A 20,413-nucleotide genomic window follows, 5' to 3' on the forward strand; every position below is an offset into this window, starting at 1 on the left:
TGAACTTATGTTCTCTTAAAAATTGAAAAAAAAAAATCTCTTATTCCAACAACTTTTTAAAAATAATGCCATCTCCTCAGTCCCAAAGGCTTGAAACTTCAGCCACCTTTATCTCGTTCTATTCCTTCACTATGCATCCTCACTCCTCCACAATTCCAGTATTTTATATCTTCTCAATTCTTCCTCTACAGAATTTCTTATTTCCCTTTCCAATCCCACTGCTCAATCACCTCTATTTGATCTACTATAGTTGCTTCTTCATTGGTCTTTTAATTTCCAGTCTCTGCTCTTTCCAGTTTGTCATTTAAATTTCTTCCCAAGTTTAATATTGCAAATGTAATGCTCTGATTGTCTCACTTCTTTACTTGTAGGGCCAGGGCTGTAAGAGTCCTAACGGCCACTTAATCTAACCACTTCATCATAGCCAGTAGAAATGAAATGTCTTTCCTGAAGTCTCACAAGGAGTAAATGGTAGAACTTAGGTTTGAATCCAGATTTTCAATTTCTAAATTGAAGATATAAATTATAGTTACTGACTGACTGGCTTCAAGATAAAAATCTAGTTTAGGGACTATTTTAATTCCCTGAAATTTGCCCCACTAAAGTAGATCTAGAAACATTAATTTGGATCCTGAGACAACATCCTACTGTTCCACATTGCTTATAAAATCACCAGTCTCTCTATCTTGGTATTATAGGCCTTCTGTAAATTGTAAACCACTTTTATAACCTCACCTTCTATTCTTTGCCATCTGCTATATTCCATTCCTATCTGCTCTGTATTTGTATTGACTTTCTCACACAAATACATTAATCCGTGCTCTTTCCTGGTTTAGGGATTGATTTTTCTGTATATCTCTTTTTGTTGAATCCAAAACTACCCAGTTTATTAGGATATTATTATGCTTATTGATTTACATTGGTTAAATTTTTTATAAAATGGTTATAATTAGTGTTGGTCTATTTTCCTCAATCCATTTCCTATTTTTTTGTCATTAGTGACTTATTTAAATAGGTTATTTTGGAGTTGACTTTCTTGTTTTCCACTTTTATTCTAGTTTTGTATTTAATTTTGATCTTTGCCCTAATAAGTCTTAGAGTATTTCAAGAATGATTTATTTTATTAATGAATAATTCCCTGTCCATAAAATAAAAACAACTACAAGTACTAACTAGTTATCTTAAATGTGGGAAAAATTTTTTCATATATGTTTCAAAAGCAGAAGAGATAAAATTCAAGTCATTCATCTCTAGAGTCATGATTATTTCAGAGGCTGAATTAAATTAGCCTGGTTCAGTATGTACACATGTGTATACATGTATACACATATGTATAACAAAAATTAAGTTCCTTGAAATGTAATTAATGGGATTGAATAAAATTAGATATGGTGATTTTTTTTTTTGGAAGCATAATTAAAATAAATTTAACTCAAGTACACCGGGAATAAACTAAGGTTTCATATTGTTCGGTTTTTATGAAAATTTATTTTGTAAGTATGGGCAAAACTTATTTTAGCTAAAGTAAGCTAATATTACTTAATATTTGCCTCTTCTAAAGAATAAAAGTCTGGAGTAACAATGATTACTACTTTTTAATCAAAATTTTATAATTGCTTGAATATCACTAAGTACTACTATACTCAACTAAGTACTCAGTAAATATTTGTTTATATTAACTTACATCAATATTTTTTTATTTGCAGTGTTTTAAAACACTGCAAAGGAAGTCACATACACATGCATATGCAAAGTCAAAAAAAAGTTTCTCTTTCAAATCAGAGATTGTTTTTATTTTTTGCTTTTTATCTCATGTGACTTCTGTCCTTAAAAGATAAGGACCTTACATAATATCATAAATAGTAGAATTTGTTAGCCTAGAAAAATCCATTGGAAAAAAACTTTTAAGTGTCTGTCATTTTGGACTTAGTGTCTTGAGCTCTGGAATAGCTGCCTTTCTTTAATTCTCTGCAGTGCTCTGGCTGTCTAAATAATTTTTCAGAAACCTGAATTTATAGGCGACTTAATCACATTTCCTTATGGATCATGAGGCAGATGTATGTATTTGGTATGTACAGATAATGATATATTTGGATTTCTTTTTTCCCTCCTTAAAGGAAAGTGTAAAAAAGGCAATACTATCCATTTTCATAGAGAAATTGTAGTCCCAAATCATTGCTTTCAGATGATCAAATAATTGTATATTCTGTAAACCTCAATAATAATGGAAATAGTAACGGGGCTCTTACTATAATGGAAATTTTTATATTATGAGAGCTTTATTAGAATAACATTTGGATCCTTTTTAACAGGTTTTTTTTTTTTTTTTTTTCCTTTTTATAGAATTCTACAGGATAGATTCCTTAGGAAAAGCCAGCTATATGGAAAGTTTCCATTTTCAGTCAATTCAAATTATGTATGGGACAGAGTAACATTTATAAAAGAAAATTTTTAAAATGTCACCTACTCATAATTCAGAAATATATTATTCAGTGAACCAATCCTTTAACGGCCATCTATTAAATAAATACCTACGTACTAAAGCATTGTACCAGGTAATAGATACAAAAGACTACAGTGAAAATGTCCCTCTCTACAAGGTGATTTATGGGGGGAAATATGGAAAATGCTTAGTTCTAAGATGAATGGCTTAAAGCAGGGGCTTATAAGGAAAAACTGTAAAAGTGAGAGCAAAGACAGATTTAAAAACTTGTGCAGGTGTACAGATAGTACATTGGCCTAGATGGGAGCTGGATGACTGTCCATGATTTTTCTGGAGGGTCCCTTCAGCCAAATCTGTTAGAGGAAGAAAGGCTAACAAAAAGGAAAATCAAAAAAGCAGGCTCTGGAATTGCCCTTGAACAAACTGGAAATAGCTTAAAGGAAGGTGTTCTTAACCTGAGAGCTGTGAATTTGTTTTGTTTTCAACATTTTGATAATTGTATTTCAATATAATTGGTTTTCTTAGTAGTATTTTGTGTTTTGTGCTTTTAAAAACATTCCCCTGAGAAGGGATCCATAGATGTCACCAAGCTATTAGAAGAGTCCATGGCATAAAATAGGTATAGAACCTCAAATTAAATAAGCATTAGTATAAATGAACAACTTTAAAGTTTTGGTTTAACTTATATCCAGAAGAAGTAATAATCTCTTTATTAATGATTCCAATCTGCTCTTTCAGAAACATGTTTCACTTGTCTCAGAAGATATTTAATAGAATATTTAAAGGAGATCATTTATTTTATTTTTCTGATCTCAATACAGAGCTGATATTTGAGCATCCACAAGATTTGCTATAGTTTTGTGCCATTCATGAGGGATATTCCTTTTTTTATTTAGAATTTTGTTTTTCTCCTCAATTATATGTGAAACAAAACAAAAGAGTTTTTAATATATTTTTAAACTTTGAGTTCCAAATTCTTTCCCTTTCTCTTTCTCTAAACCTCCCCATCTCCACTGAGAAGGCAAGCAATTTTATATGTTATACATGTGAATTATCCAAAATATTTCCATAATAGCCATGTTGCAAAATGAAAACAGACCAAAAATAAAAATTAAAAAAAAAAATTATGGTGCAGTTTATACTCAGACACCATCAGTTCTTTCTTTGGGGATCGACAACATTTTTTATCATAAGTCCTTCAGAGTTGTCTTGGTGATTGTATTGCTGAGAATAACTAAGTGGTTGACAGCTGATCATTTTACAGTATTGCTCTTATTTTATACACAGTACATTTCACTTTGCATCAGTTCATGAAAGTCCAAGTGTTTCTGAGAGTGTCCTACTCATCATTTCTTATAGCATGATAGTATTCTAGCATACAGTACACGTTATTCAGCCGTTCCCCATTCAACCATTGAGGGCATCCACTCCATTTCCAATTCTTTGCTCCCAGAAAAGAGCTGCGATAAATACTTTTATATATACAGGTCCTTTTCCTTTTTGTTTTTTATCTCTTTTGGGGGGACAGACTGACTAATGGTATTGTTAGGTCAAAGGGAAAATAGTTTTTTTTTTTTTTTTTTTAAGTTTTCATATTTGTCATGTTATGCCATAAAAATCAGACTATAAGGGAAAAAAGCACAAGAAAAACAGGTACAAAAACAAACAAATTTTTTAAAAGGTGAGAAATACAATGCTTCAATCTATATTCAGTTGCCATACTCTCTTTCCCTGTGAATAAGAATGGCATTTTCCATCCCAAGTCTATTGAAATTGTCTATAATCATCAGTGTGCATGGTTTGAATCAGTGTAATGGTTGAATCAGTTCACAACTCTAAAACAATGCATTAATATCTCATTTTCTCCACATCTCCACCCATTTGTCATTTTCCTTTTCCACCCTGTTATCCAATCTAATAGGTAGAAAGTAGTTCCACACAATTCTTCCAGATGGCATTTCCTTGAGGGACATGAGTTAGAACTTATTAGACTATGAGGGGCCTCAGTTCCTCATCTATAAATTCACTTCCTGATCTAAGCCTATAATCCTATGATTTTAATAATGTAAAGTTAATTAACTTGAATCCTATACAGCAAAATCTAATCTGGTTCACCTAATTCTAGAAAGTTCTCTGAGGACCTCAGAAGTGATTTCCCAAAGTCACTTAGTTACTTAATATCAAAGGCAGAATTTGAACCCAAACTTAAATATGCCTCTTTACAACTCCCACCATAGTTTGTAGTTACCTAATCTGGCCTAGCAAGAACAAGCTTAATTTCTCTTCTAGGTGACAAATCCTTTAAGTATTTGAAGATAACTATCCTGACTTTTAGTTCCTCCAAGGGGAACATATCCACTTAATTCATTCTTCTATATTAAGCCCTGAAGTCAATTATTCTCCACTGAACCCTCACCTCCTTATTAATTTCTTCCCTGACAGGTGGTACCCAGAATTTTATACTTTACATATGTCTGGTAGTGTATTATTTTGAATAGAGTCCCAGCTTTGGAGTCAGGAGGTTAGGGGTTTGAATTCTGTCTCAGATGCTATACATATGATCCTGGGGTTAAATGACTTTATTTTCCATACTCATCTGTAAAATGAGATACTAGTGTCTTACTAAATTAATCTTAGTTATTAATGAAATAAAAATGCTTTACAAACCTTAAAGAACAGTGCAAATGTTAACTTTTATCCAAAGTGTGACAATCACTTTCTTGAGGTCAAGAAATAACAAACTTGACCACTATCTTTTGAGTAATTAAATTACAAATCCAGATGTGAGGTGCTGAGAGTCTGCACCAATCTACTGCCATTGTCAGAGAAGAGATCATGTATGGGAGATGTCACAAAGTAGAAACAAGAGGGCTTGGCAACAAAATGGTTATCAGGGATAAGAAAAGATGAAGTCAAAGATAACACTTCAGTTGTTAGTTTTGGTGACTGGGAGAATAATGATACTTTCAACAGTATCAGGAAAATTAGGAAGAAAAAAAAGTTTGGGAATAAAAAATAATGAGTTCCGCTTTGGACATGTTAAGTTTAAGTTAAGATGTCCAATAGAGGGTATTAGAGATGTAAGACTGCTGATCAGGAGAAAGAAGTAAGGGCAGACAAATAGATCCAAGAGCTTCAGAATTCCACCAAGCAGTCCATATATTACATATATCACAGTTTGTGAGATATATCAAACTTCTGTGTGTTCGAGAAAGATTGAACAAGTATTATCCTGGATGTAATATTCACTGGCTTTGCCTGGAATTTAGATTTATTTTTATTGTTTAAATTAAATAGTATTGAAAGTTATATCACTATTCTATAAGAAAATATTAACACATTCCAGTGAAGCTGACTTAATAAGACATTATTCTAGTATTCTTCTGAAGTCAGAGTTGTGCCTTAAGGAAACGAATACTTTGCCTGTCTTCCTGCCCACTTGCCTATCCTGATTGTACCCCACTTTTCTGAATTCTTTCCAGCAATTTGTGGCGTCACCAGATTTACTGGAAAAACTTAAAGAAGGAAGGTTATACTAAATAATTCCATACAGTGGAAATTACTTGGAACATAATCAAGCTGACCTTTTATTGTTTCTAAGATTAGTTTGCTATCCATATTTAAATTCAGTTATTTGATTTTTTCTTGGAATAATTAGCCTTATTCTTAGTAATTTAAGTCAGAAGTAGAAAAAATAACTTATGGGAAGAATAAAATTATATTAGTAGGTTTGGATTTTTGTTTTACCAGTTTTAAAAGATCTACAACCATAAATCTATTTCTTTTTTTAACATGGAAAATTAATTACCTTAATATGGCAAACAATTTAAAGTGTATCTAATTTTGCTCTGCTGACAGCCATCTGTGACACAGATTAAAGTTGCATTTTATTCATAAACCAAATGGATCTTTTCCCATCTCTTTGCAGTGACAAATAAAAACATCAAAAAAGTTATGTGAAGTGCAAAGTGACATATATAAAGTATTAGGTGAACACCTTTGTAAAAATGATTACCTTTTCACTCTGCTCATCTGTCTTTGAGAAAATTTTCATTTCTTCTTTCTGAGTGGGATTTGAAAAGGTTGGGCTTATTTCTCCTTTATCTTAAGAAATCAGCCACCCTCTTTTCTACCAGCTCCAACTACCACCACCCTGCCTCCTTTCCCAAATAATGGTAATGGATGTGGTATTTACCATGGAAGGAATCTGTATTTTTGCATAAAGTGGTGTGACCTTAAATGTTGAGCAAATCCAAACAACTTTTTTTGATTAAGTTTTTACTCATGAAACATAGATAATATTCTTTTCCAAAAGCTATCTTCTTTCGAGGCAGATAGACCTAATGGCAAGTATTATATATAGAGTAGAGATTATTGTTTCAGAAAATAAAACAATAAATTTCAGTGTGACATAGCAAAAGAAGTTGACATTTTTGCCCATAATACTGTCCCTCTTTAATTAATTCTCTCATCTTTTGCAAAGCATGCTTATAATTAAAAAACTATTATAATTAAAGATATGGTTTATATATCACTTGCTACCTCGGCCCAGTAAGTATGTTAGATTTTATAGACTTGGAACAACTTTAGAGTCATCTAATCTTTACTCATTAATGACTTAAATTTCCTCTCTGAGACACCCAAGTGAAAATTGACATTTTCATGGGCTAAAAAATTTGCAAAAAGTTACATGTACACCTACACTGAGTAATTTATAATTAATGCCTTTAAAAAGGGGTGTGGGAAATATAACAAAAAGACAGTTTATCCCTTTATCAGGCAATAAATTTCTATAATGAAAATATAAAAGATAATCTACTTGATTCAAGAACATATGGAATCTCTCTCTGAAATTGGAAGAAAGGAGCTCCCAAAACCATCTTCAAAATTCCATAATTATTCATAGAACATGCTAAGTTTGTGTAAATATTTTCATTGGTTTTAAACATGTACTTTTTAATCCAAATTACAATTGAAGTAATTTCCAGGGGAAAGTTGGGAGAAAAAAGGCAGGGAGACAAGTAGGTAGTATGTTAAAAGCAAAATACCAAACAAAACAAAAAACCTCAACTCAGTCTTTTTTCTTTTCCCTCAAAAGATGTTACAACTTTGATCATCTCAGCCAACACTTCTTGAGCATCTGCAGGATAGTGAAATTGGAAGTAATTTCATAAATCATTTAACCTACCCTCCTATCAGATACATGATCCTTTTGAAATTCATTTCTGGCAGGTGATCCTCAAAACTTCACTTCAGTACTTCTAGTAAGAAGGAATCCACAGTCTCACAAGACAGACTATTCCATTTTTTAACAGCTCTTATTTTTAGCGAGCGTTTTATTATATTTAGTCAATATGTAATTCTGCCAACTCCCAAATTGATCTAAGTTCTACCCTACAATAGAATAAACATAATTCTTCAAAATAGCAACTCTTTAGTTCTTTGAAGAAGGAAATTATTTTCTGCTTTCCTTGTGCCCAAGGGATTTTTCTTTATCTAGCCCAAGTATCCCTAATTTTCTCAATTATAGTGTTCTTTATATAATCTCCAAACCCTATTCTATTCTGGTCATTCTGTGCTGGATAAATTCAAGTTTTGACAAAATCCTTTATAAAATTTAGCACCTCAAACTGGATAAAACTCCTGATGTAGTCTGACTGAAATAGTGGAACTCTTTCCTCATTTAATGTGAATATTTTATTTCTAATGTGGTATAGTGGAAAGAGCACTGAATCAGAAGTCATAGGACCTGGGTTCATTCCCACTTTGGATACTGTAATACTTGGAAAGAGTCATCCTTATGAGTTGTGATTTCTTCATCTATAAAAATTTAGGACTTGGAAAAAATGAAAAACTAATTTTAAAAATCTGTTTAGAAGGCACTTAAGAATATCCATTGTGTAACCAAAGCATGTGTCATGTCAAATATGTTTTTGTGCAAGTGACCGTTCAGACTTCCACTTAAAGATGTTCAGTGATAAGCCATTAGTGACTAGAGGCAGACCTCCTTTTCCCCAGTTTTAATTTATTAAGTTTCTTCTTAAGTGAGGAAGGTGGTGGAGCATAATGAAAAGATCTCTAGATTTGGACTAAATGATCTTGAAGGTCTCTTAAGAGCTCTAAATCATTTGATCCTAAGGTGAATTAATGCTTCCCTAAAAGCCCTATATGTGCAAAATGTTTATAGCAGGTCTTTTTGTAATGACAAGGGAAAGGGAAATGGAATTGATGCCTATCAATTGGGGAATGGCTGAATAAATTATGGTTTATGAATGTAATGAAATATTATTCTTTAAGAAATGATTAACAAGTTGATTTCAGAAAAGCCTGGAAAGACTTGTATGAACTGATACTAAAGGAAGTAAGCAGAACCAGGAGAACATTGTACATAGTAACAAGAAGATTGTGTGATGATGAACGGTGATAGACTTATCTCTCTTAGTAATGTGGCAAACCAAGACAATTTCATATATAAAAAATTCCATCTGCATCTAGAGACAGAACTATGGAGATTGAATACAGATCCAGGCATATTATTTTCACCTTTTTTGTTATTTGTTTGCTTTTTCTTTCTCATGGTTTTCTTTTTTCTTTTGTTCTTATTTTTCTTTCATAATATAAGAAATATGGAAATATGTTTAAAATGGCTGTACATGTATAATATATATCATATTAATATCTTGGGGAAGGGAGGGAGAGAAAAATTTGGAAACCCAAAATCTCGAAAAAGTAAATGTAAAAAACTTTCTTTACTTGTAATTGGAAAAAATAAAATATTGCTAACAGAGGGGGGGAAAGGAAATAAAATCTGTATCCCTGTTTTATCCCTAATTCTTGCTTATGGGATCAAACACAATAAGTCTAACCCTCTTTCCATTAAGACCTATCTTTTTCTTCCATTCGCCCAACTGTGACTTTAGCCTTGATTCCTACTTTCCTTTCACATTATACTTGTAATTCATGAAATAATTCAGCATTGTCTTATTTATTTCTACTCTCTTGTCCTTTTGTTCCTAATTATGAAATTGTCATTGCAGAACTATGCATACCTCTACAGCATTTCAATGATGTGTGGGAGAACAGGCTGAGTGAGATTGATTTTTTTTTTTCCCCCAGTCTCATTCCCATTCTGATTATGTGAACTAGCTGAAAGGGAGTGTATTTATTTCTTTAAATGCACTGGAGCTTGTCTTAACTGTTTTAATTACATTGCTTTAGATAAGACAAGTTACGAAGGAAACTAGTGATGCTGTCCTACAGTTTGGATAGCTAGCTGGGTTTAATGTTTACAAAGAAACTTTAAAAATACAGTGATAAAATTCTGTGATTTTTCTTGTCATGATTATGTGTGGATAATGTATTGCACCATATTTGACTTATTTCCCAGATTATTCCTTTTTCTTCTGGGTTAAATAATAAATTTAAATTACTACAGTTTATGTTTACTCTGCTACCCAACTATGGTTTTTATAGTTATGCTGTACAGTCTCCTACAAATTAAAACACTGTCAGTATTTAAAATGGACTAGATAAGCTGTTTTGGGGCAAACATAGTTCATTCACTTTTTAAAATGACCTTCAAAATGCAGAACTCATTTCTCAGCTATTCAAATTATATTCCAAAATGTATTTTATTTATTTCTCATAAATTAATTGAGAAAAAAAATTATTCATGAGTTTTGATGTTTGTGGTACAGCATATATGCATGTTTATGCATTAGGCATGTGTGCTTCCAAAACATTATATATCTTCACACACACACATACATACATACACACCCCTTCATAAAATAAAGGTGACAGCTGAGTTTGGCTTTATTTACCTGACATGTCGTTGTTTAATCTACCATATTTTATTGTCTCTCCTAAGCTCTTGCTTAGGGGTCAGAAAACCTAGATTCAGATTACATTTCTGCTATGTATTATTTTTTTCATCTTAAGCAAGTCATTTAACTTAGCTTTGGTTTCCTCAGCTATAAAATGAAGTTGTTCTATATGTCCCCAAAGGTCCCTTTCAGTTCTCTATCTGGGAACCTAATCTACCTTTACTCATAGACCTATTTAAATATTTACATATAACTATTTATGTAACAGACAAATTGTTTTTATACACATATATGTACTTATATGTTTGTTTTTGTGGGTTATTTGAAGCTGAAGAAGCATGGTGCAGTAAGTGAAGATCCAGACCTGAGTTCAGGTCCTGCCTCTGCGTTATAAGTTACAGAGCATTTGCATGTCCCTTCATTATTAGAAGTTTCTTCCCTGGGATTTCTTATCCCATGAAATATCTTATGTGACAGACAAATAAAAATCGCATTCATACATATACACAAAGGACTGATAATTTTATATTCCATGTGTGTCTGTGGAATATATTTAAATATACACCTTTTTAATTAATTATTTGTTCAATGAGAATTTATCCCAGTGGTCCTCAAACTTTTTAAATAGGGGGCCAGTTCACTGTCCCTCAGACTGTTGGAGGGCCGGACCATAGTAAAAAACAAAAACTCACACTCTGTCTCCGCCCCTCAGCCCATTTGCCATAACCTGGCTGGCCGCATAAACATCCTCAGCAGTCCGCATCTGGCCCGCAGGCTATAATTTGAGAACCCTTGATTTATCCTATAAGAGATCTTTGTAAGGGTTTTAAGCTCTTTGCAATATTATTATAATCCTTTGTGCAATGTGCTGTGAAGCAGCTATAATTTTTTTTTTTTTTTTTTTTTTTTTTGCTAATTCACTTCTTCCAGTTTATTTTATAAAGGCAAAATAAGCAAGATTTTTGTGCTTAATCATGTCGATAAAATTCTATTATTAAGAAAAACATATACTTTAAAATTGTTTAAATGAATGTTTAAAATTCTCTTTAAAATATTATTTTTATTAAGTCTATATCATTCTTTTATCACTCATGTTTCCATTCCTTTTTCTGGTTTCAAGGAAGAATTGAGTAGCTATAGACTATACATTAATGAAAGTAGGCAAATATAGCCCTCCCCCCCACAAAAAAATTTTTTTCAGTAATTGAAGATAAAGTACATTCAGTTTCCAAAACTAACCACAGAAAATTACCTGCTTGTTTTGTTTCTTTATAAAGCAAAAAAACATTTAGACAGTATTGTTTATAAATGTTGAGTATAAACTGTCATCTTAATATTGTGATAATATACTTCTTTCCACAGGAAAATAAAATCAAATCATGATTTCAGAAAAAATATATATATTTTTTTTCTTGACTTTTTGTTTTTCAGACCTGAGGATTTCCGGATGTAATTGGGAGAATAAATATACACACACACACACAAACCTCTGAGACTTCTGACAGTTCTGATTTCTTCCTTGAAAATTTTCTCCCAATCTGAAAAATCAAGAGAACCCACCTACTGTTTGGAAAAAGTGTTCTATTAAGCATGGATGCAGAAGATTTATAGGCAAAATAATCAGGAGAGTATAAACAGGAAAGTACAAGAAAATAATGTATTGTACAGATTGTTCAATAACCATGTAAAATGCTCAGAATAAAATCTTTTATCAGCTGCTGATTGTTCTTTAATGAGGAAAGAAGCATGAGTTCTCACTTTTTAGTGGTCTCCCCCAATTCTTCACCACAAAGATGTAAACCGTTGCCTGCAATCATCTACATCCCACATATTTAGGGTTCTGTCACTAGGTCATGATTCTCGTCTCTCCATTAATGTACCATCATGATAGAATACCAAACTGGAAGGTTTGACTTTCACACTAACCTACTTCTTATTTTTAACTTAAAAATTCTAGTCTGAGTTGAATTACATATCATGTATGTACTCATACAATCACATTCCTACTAGTTTTGGAATATTTTTGCTCATAACAAATGAAATAATGTTTACATTCTCTATAGTCTCACATGATGGCCTTCTCTCAAAATTCTGGAAGAATTTGACCCTATGGTGGAGGGTTTGCTCTCAGTGGTAGCTTAGTAAATCATTTTATTTATAATAATAATTTGGATAAGGAATAGAGGGTTACTAGACTTAAGAGTCAAATGACTTGAATTCAATTTATACCTCAGATCCTATGTGATTTACTCTCTCAGCCTCAATATCTGTAAATGTATACCATGGGCACAGAATAATACCTACTTCACAGGGTTGTTTTGAATATCAAATAATACATGTCAAGTGCTTTGTAAACCTTAAGACACTCTACAGATATTAACTTATTACTACTGTTATTGTTATTATAGGACTTTAAACTATTATTGAATATGTAGAGAGGCACTAGGGGTAGATAGAGGTTCCAAATGACTTGGGGTTTAGAATCTTTAAATTTAGAGCTAGAAGTAGAGATCTTAAGAGAACATCTATTCATTCTTATTTTACAGAAAAAAAAAAAAAAAAAAAAACCTGAAGTATAAAGAAATTAAACTTACTGCTTCCAATAAGTAGAAGAACCAAGGTTATACTCCTCCTCTGAAGTTTAAGTTCCCTTCTTGAAATAAAAGACCACAAAGTGGTCTCACAATCCCCACAGTTTTTGGCTCCACAGAATCTGGTGTGAAGGGGACACCTTAACCCTAAGCAACTAGGATCAATTAGGTGCTATTGCAGATGGTGAGCTGATACTGGAAACTCCTCATATTTGTTTGTTAAGACAATTCTTGCATCAGATTTAACCCCTTCTCCAAAGAGACCAAGGAAATACTACTGATATGTGGCAAAGGTTTTGTATTTTCCAGGGATTAGAGATGGAGAAAGTCAGGTAAGAAGTAAAGTAATCTCTCACTTCTTGCTATTAACTCATCAATTAATAGTAAATATCAGTCTTGAACTTATCACCAGACCCAGCTTCATACTATTCAAATTAATTAAGTCTTGTGCTGAGATATAGCCATGGAAGATTCATAAGTAATGGGAATCTCTCTTGGAATGAATACTTTATTCCAAGTGAATTTAAAAATAAAATTAAAAAAAGAATTTTAAATACTTTTAAATATATGAAAAGAAACAGACATCTCCATCCTAAGTTCCATTTATATAATACAATTGATTAATAAAGAAATGAATTTTTCAAGGAGGATAGAAAAATCCCCATAGTCAACTTGATTGAGGGATATTGAAAGATTGAACTGTTATTCAGATAAGTAATATTGTCATCTTAAAAGTAAGGGCTGCTGTTTCCTTGCTGGTTCCATCTGCCCCAGGTCTAAAAGCTATAACTAAGTCTAGCATTTATTGCAAACTATACTAACTTCTGTCTGTAGCTCAACAATTGAATGGTTTGGCTTCTCATCTCCAACTGGAAAAGAAGGTACATCTACATCCTGCCAATATCAACAGTGAGCATCCAGTCTTCTCTCCTAGCCTAAAGTTTCCCCATGGAATAGGTAGCAAGTTCTTGGAGAGGCCGTAAAGCTTGAGTCTTAGGAAAAGATTCTCCTGCCAGTCTCCACAGTCCTGAGTTTGAATTGGCCTGAAGTGCAATATTTTCCTAATTTAGAGTACATAATCTTTCCAAGACAGGCATTAAGGACCCTTTTCAGCTAAAATGGACAGTTCTCTGAAAAAGTGGTATTCCTCCTGCTCTATCCAAAACCTTTAAAAAGCAACAACAGTTGAGTAGTTTTGCAGTATCCCAGCTGCTCTGCATTTCACCTTCGAAGAATGTTCAGGCCAGAAAAGTCTGCAGAGGAAGCAGACAGTGGGTGACTCCTCCTGCCAGCCAACTTTCATCTGTCAGCCGGGGATGAGGTACACCAAATTTTCCACATCAATCCAATATAAACGAGGTATCTGAAAGAAACCTATATGTTATATCTCTGCTTTTTTTTTTTTTTTTTAAAACACCAGAAATTTCCTTCGGTATTCAAGTGAACCTTTATTTCAAGACTCGGCTGCTTCAATCCTCTTGCCTTCCACTCCTAAAAGTTAATAACTATTAAATGCCTGCAAAAAGAAGCTGCTTGGAGAGCTGTATCCTCTTATAGGGCAGGAGTTTTATACATTGATGTCAAGTAACTTAAGTCATTGTTCAGAAGTAGTTCAAAACCAACTTTTCTAATTTATAAATGCCACCTGGCATCTTCCATAGATCTCAAAAGATGGAAGAAAAGTGGCTTTGTAGAGGAAATTTTGAAGACCTAACTTGCTTTTTTGGCAAAATCATAGATAAGTTTTTAGAACAACATCTGTTATAAACTCATATGCTTATGCACTCATACTGTATGGATACAACATTGACTGTGGAGGGATGTGTTAGTAAATCCCTTTGCCTCAGTGAAGAAATGATTTTCTATTACTATCCCTCCCAATGATCTTGGAACTCTTAAAATACTATAATTTTATGCTAAAGGTTTATTAAGTACAAGAAATAGTGTTCTTTATACTGAGGAGTAAACACAAAAATCTAATAATAATACTATTTTGGTTCACTTTGTGCTATAAATTGATATATAAAAACAAGGGGTCTTCATGAAAGCTGTTCTTGGACCTATTAAGATAAAGCAGTGTTCCAAGTAACCATGTCCCAAGTTAAACAAGAACCTGGGATGTTATATTTGTTGTATTTGGTTATATGTTACATTGTATCTTTTATACCAAATGTGATATATGATTATTGTAGTGGTATCAAAATCCAGCAGAAAGAGAAATTCTGTGTGAAATAGAGACAATATAAAATAGGAGTCTACCTGCCAAGACACACATTGGAATTATATGAACACAAGTACAAAGTAATCTTTATATAACTAAAGACAAATCTAAAGATTGGAGAAATATTAATTGCTTATAGTCTAAGCCAATATATTACAAATAACAATACTAATTATTCAGTATCATACCAATCAAACTAGCAAGGATTACTTTTAAGAACTAGAAAAAAATAAGAATGACAAAAGATCAAGTAAATTTAGAGAATGGGGGGGGGATACAGGAAAGGAAGAGGGCTTAACAGTATCAGATCTCTAACTATACAATTTTCTTTATTTTTTAATAACTTTTATTTTCAAAATACATTCAAAAATAGTTTTCAACATTTACCCTTGTAAAATCTTGTGTTCCAGATTTTTCTCCTTTCTCTTCACCCCCCCTTTACTAGACAGCAATATAGGTTAAATATGTGCAGTTCTTCTAAGAATATTTCCACATTATGTTGCACAAGAAAAATAAAATATTTTTTTAAATGAGGGGGGAAAAAAAGCAAACAGCATCAAAAAAGGTGAAAATACATTGTGATCCACATTCAGTCCCCATAATCCTCATAAATCTATTAGAATTGGTCTGAATAATCTCATTGTTGAAAAAAGCCAAGTCCATCACAATGGATCATTGCATAATCTTCTGGTTGCTGTGTTTAATGTTCTCTTAACTCCTCATTCAGTCCCCTCCATCACTGTCCAGCAATATCTGTGGTAAAAGCCTATTGATTTTGCCTTTGTAACATTTCTGGAATATGACCCCTTCTCTTCTCTATTGTCACCACCTAGTGCAGACTTTCATCTCTTCATGTCCAGACTATTGCAATAGCCTGCTGATTGGTCTGCCTGCCAAAGTCTCTCCCCATTCTAGTCTGTTGTCCATTCAACAGTCATAGTGACTTTCTTAAAGTATGTCATGCCCCAACTTTACTCAATAAATTCCACTGGCTCTCTAAACTTCTAGTATTAAATATCAAATCCTTTGGAGTTCAAAGCCCTTTATAACCTAGTTCCTCAACCTACTTAATCCTTATAATCCTTACAATCTCCACATATTCTTCAGTCCAGGGACTCTGGCCTGCTTGCTGTTGATCAACTACATCTGATAATTGACATTTTCAATGACTTTCTCACATCCTGGAATGTTCTCTATTCTCATGTCTGTTTTCTGACTTCCTTGAAAATTCCATCTACAGTAAAAGTGTCGAACTCAGAGCAGGTGCCTGCAAAACTCTGGATTGAAACTTGAACTAGTTTAAAATTTATTTGGAAACAAAAATAAATACAAAATAGATAGCATTAATTTGTGGTTTTCTAGATCATTATGTCACAAGTATATGTTTGTTTTGAGTCTTAACACCATTGTAATACAGGAAACCTTTCCTAATCCCTCTTAATTAATTACTTCTGTATGCTGATTATTTCCTGTTTAATTTATATATAGTTTATTTGTACATAGCTGTTTGCTCCTCCATTAAATTGTGATTTTTTTTTAAAAGGAAGTCTTTTGCCCTTTTTTTTTTTAATCTCCTGTATTTAGCCCAGTGCCCAGCATATTATTGTTGTCCTTTCATTCTTGAAGAGGAACAAAACAGCATAATTATGTTAGAGTCATAGAGACGGTGTGTCCAACTATGGCTCATCAGACCAATACAAGCTCTACCACCCATTGGACACAAATAATCCATATGAACATTTGGGATGGATTCTCTAAATCTGTGCATTTCACCTTTCTTTTGAGTTACTTCAACTCTGCTGATACTGCTGTATTTGCACCTTCTTTAATGAGGGCACACTGTGCTGGGCAGCCCTGTGCCAATGGCTCCCAAGGCATAGAGTCAATTCCAAAGTTCTTCAGAGAGATCTTAAGAGTATTCTTGCATTGCTGCTTCTTACCATCATGTGAGCCCTTGTCCTGTATGTTTTCCATGAAATAGTTTTTTTAGGTAGCCATATGAAGTTTTAAATGTTTATTTAAAATTTAAAAAATAAGAAAAAACAAAAGAAAAAAAGAAAAAAATATATGCCTAGCAAAACATCAGGGAGGATTCAAAATATGTAACAAATTTCCATTTCAAGGAAGCATATATAATAGTAGAAGGCATTATATTCATGACTGTCTTTTTCTTTACTTCCTTGTAGGTTATTCTTTTGTTCTTTGCTGTGAATTTTTACATAATTCTTTTTTTCTTCTTTTAGTCCATCACTTCCCTTAAGCAGGCTACAGTTAATAGTGGATTAGTGGATATAGTTATATGTATGTGTGTGTATTCATATTCACACACATGTATATCCATACATACATCTGCATGTATACATATATATAAATGCACATTTACACATACATAAACATGCATCTAAAACAATATTAATATGGTTGACATGGATTTCTCTCATGTTTGAATCTTTTAAGTTTGATTTTATCTGAGATTAGTGACTCCTACGTTATAGTTCCTAATAAATTCTACTCCTTGGATTTCCTAGCACCTGTGTTTTCTTGGTATTAAATGTTAATCTAAAATTAACACAAGCAGCAGAGAATTGATCCATGCTTTGTTGCAACTTAGCTTCAGAGATGGCATTGAGTCAAGCTTTTTGAAATCCCTGCAACTTTTTGTACAAACAAAACTAATGCAAACAAGATTAGAAGGGAAGTAACAAATTGGGAAAACATTTTTACAGTTAAAGGTTCTGATAAAGGTTTCATCTCCAAAATATACAGAGAATTGACTCTAATTTATAAGAAATCAAGCCATTCTCCAGTTGATAAATGGTCAAAGGATATGAACAGACAATTTTCAGATGATGAAGTTGAAACTATTTCCACTCATATGAAAGAGTGTTCCAAATCACTATTGATCAGAGAAATGTAAATTAAGACAAATCTGAGATACCACTACACACCTGTAAGATTGGCTAAGATGACAGGAACAAATAATGATGAATGTTGGAGGGGATGTGGGAAAACTGGGACATTGATGCATTATTGGTGGAGTTGTGAAAAAAATCCAACCATTCTGGAGAGCAATCTGGAATTATGCCCAAAAAGTTATCAAACTGTGCATACCCTTTGACCCAGCAGTGCTACTCCTGGGCTTATATCCCAAGGAAATACTAAAGAAGGGAAAAGGACCTGTATGTGCCAAAATGTTTGTGGCAGCCCTTTTTGTAGTGGCTAGAAACTGGAAAATGAACGGATGCCCCTCAATTGGAGAGTGGTTGGGTAAATTATGGTATATGAATGTTATGTAATATTATTGTTCTGTAAGAAATGATCAACAGGATGAATACAGAGAGGCTTGGAGAGACTTACATCAACTGATGCTGAGTGAAATGAGCAGAACTAGGAGATCATTATACACTTTAACAATGATACTGTATGAGGATGTATTCTGATGGAAGTGGATATCTTCAACAAAGAGAAGATCTAATTCAGTTACAATTGATCAATGATGGACAGAATCAGCTACACCCAGAAAAGGAACACTGGGAAAAGAGTGTAAACTGTTAACATTTTTTTGTTTTTCTCCCCAGATTATTTTTACCTTCCGAATCCAATTCTTCCTTTGCAACAATAACAACAACAAAATTCAGTTCTGTACATATATATTGTACCTAGGATATACTATGACATATTTCATATGTATAGGAATACCTGCCATCTAGTGGAGGGGGTGGAGGGAAGGAGGGGAAAAATTCGGAACAGAAGGGAGTACAAGGGATAATGTAAAAAATTACCTATGCATATGTACTGCCAAAAAATATTATAATTATAAAATTAATAAAAATTAAGAAAGAAAGAAAAAAGAAAAAGAAATCCCTGCAACTAAAAACTAAATTTTCATTAATTATAGATCTCTTTAGTTTGCAAGAGTGTCACTGTTTCAAAATAGCAATTAGTTTCTCAAAGCACACAAAAAATATTAGTAAAACTACTGACCAAAAAGAGATACTAATAAGGTCCTTAGTTTTGAGAGTCTGCCAAAATATCTCAGGGGTAATTAGGGCTGGGTTGACTCATAATGCAAAATGGTGTTTTCCTGACAGATTGTATTTCATTCATTGTATTTATTTGTTCTTTTATGTATTTGTTGTCCTCCCAATAAAATGTCAGATTGTAGATGGAGCCAAGATGTCAGCGTAAAGGCAGGGACTCACCAAGCTCTCCCCCCCAAACCATTCTAATTTTTAAATAAATGATTCTAAACAGATTTTAAAGCATCAGAATAAAAAGGTCAAATGGAACAGTTTTATAGCCAAAGACATTAGAAGATTAGCAGGAAAAGCAGCATGTAGTCCTAGTGCAGCCCATACCAATGCAGCTCCCATGCCAACCTAGGCACCAGCAAAGCTGGAACAGACTTTGGGGCCTCTGAATTAGCAGCAGCCCTGGTACTGGGCTAAGCATTGGCTGCCATCATGCCCCAAGTGTTTTTTGCCTGGGGCCCTAGGGTTGGGCCCTGAATCCTTTTTCCCTGAATCAATCTACATTCTGATACCCAATGGAAGCCTCTGTTGCATTTCAAACATGGGGTTTTGGGTCTTTCTCTCCCACCCTGTTTTCTCACTCTGTCTCTATGCCAACATTGAGTTTTCAGATGCCCTACTTTACCACACTGAAAACATTGGTGAGTCTCTCTGGAAGTCTCTTGCCAAAAGGGACCCTGTCTTCCCATGTTCCAATCTTGAAAAGTCTACATAAAAACCTGGGTATACAAGGTATTTGTGCCCACTGTGACACAGCATCTTATAATCTCCTCTAAAGGAGCATCCTTGTGTAGTCCTAATATAATTCTTCTACAAACCTCATTAGCATTTTCTTTAGCAAGTTGCCTTATCATAATTTCTGTTGCTGCATTTTCACCAATAGTTTGTATGACAGCTATCTGCAAACATCCCATGAAATCAGCAAAGGGTTCATTTGGCCCTTGTATTATTTTCATGAAGGTTTTCTCTCTATCTTGCCTTCCTGGGAGGGTGTCCCATGCTTTGATAGCAGCAGAAGCAATTTTCTCATATGCTGCTATGGGGTAATTAATCTATGTTGAAGTGTCTGCATAAGGTCTACACCTGTTAGTTGGTCACAGGTGATTGGTATATTAACTCCAGGTTGCTTATTTTATTGGGCTTGTATTCTACAGAGTTCACTATACTCAGAAAGTCACAAGTTATATCCAGGTTCTAAACATGTCCTTGCTATAGATTTCCAATCACTAGGGTTAAAACTTCAAAAGCCAAATTCTCTGATAACATCTTAACATAAGATGATGCAGACCCATAAAGAGTGC

At 33.3% G+C, this 20,413-nt stretch overlaps 1 protein-coding gene across 1 annotated transcript in view; it reads left to right on the forward strand.

The window, feature by feature from the left end:
* The window catches only part of MRPL13 (mitochondrial ribosomal protein L13), a 41,179-nt gene extending 29,193 nt beyond the window's left edge, over positions 1-11,986 (forward strand). The window contains exon 7 of the mRNA XM_074266524.1: positions 11,701-11,986. Within this exon, the coding sequence (XP_074122625.1) occupies positions 11,701-11,722 (22 nt within the window). The 3' untranslated portion in view covers positions 11,723-11,986. The remainder of the gene's footprint in view (positions 1-11,700) is intronic.
* Positions 11,987-20,413: the final 8,427 nt, after the last annotated feature.

This window comes from Sminthopsis crassicaudata, chromosome 1 (genome assembly GCF_048593235.1).
Source record: "Sminthopsis crassicaudata isolate SCR6 chromosome 1, ASM4859323v1, whole genome shotgun sequence".
NCBI lineage: Eukaryota > Metazoa > Chordata > Mammalia > Dasyuromorphia > Dasyuridae > Sminthopsis > Sminthopsis crassicaudata.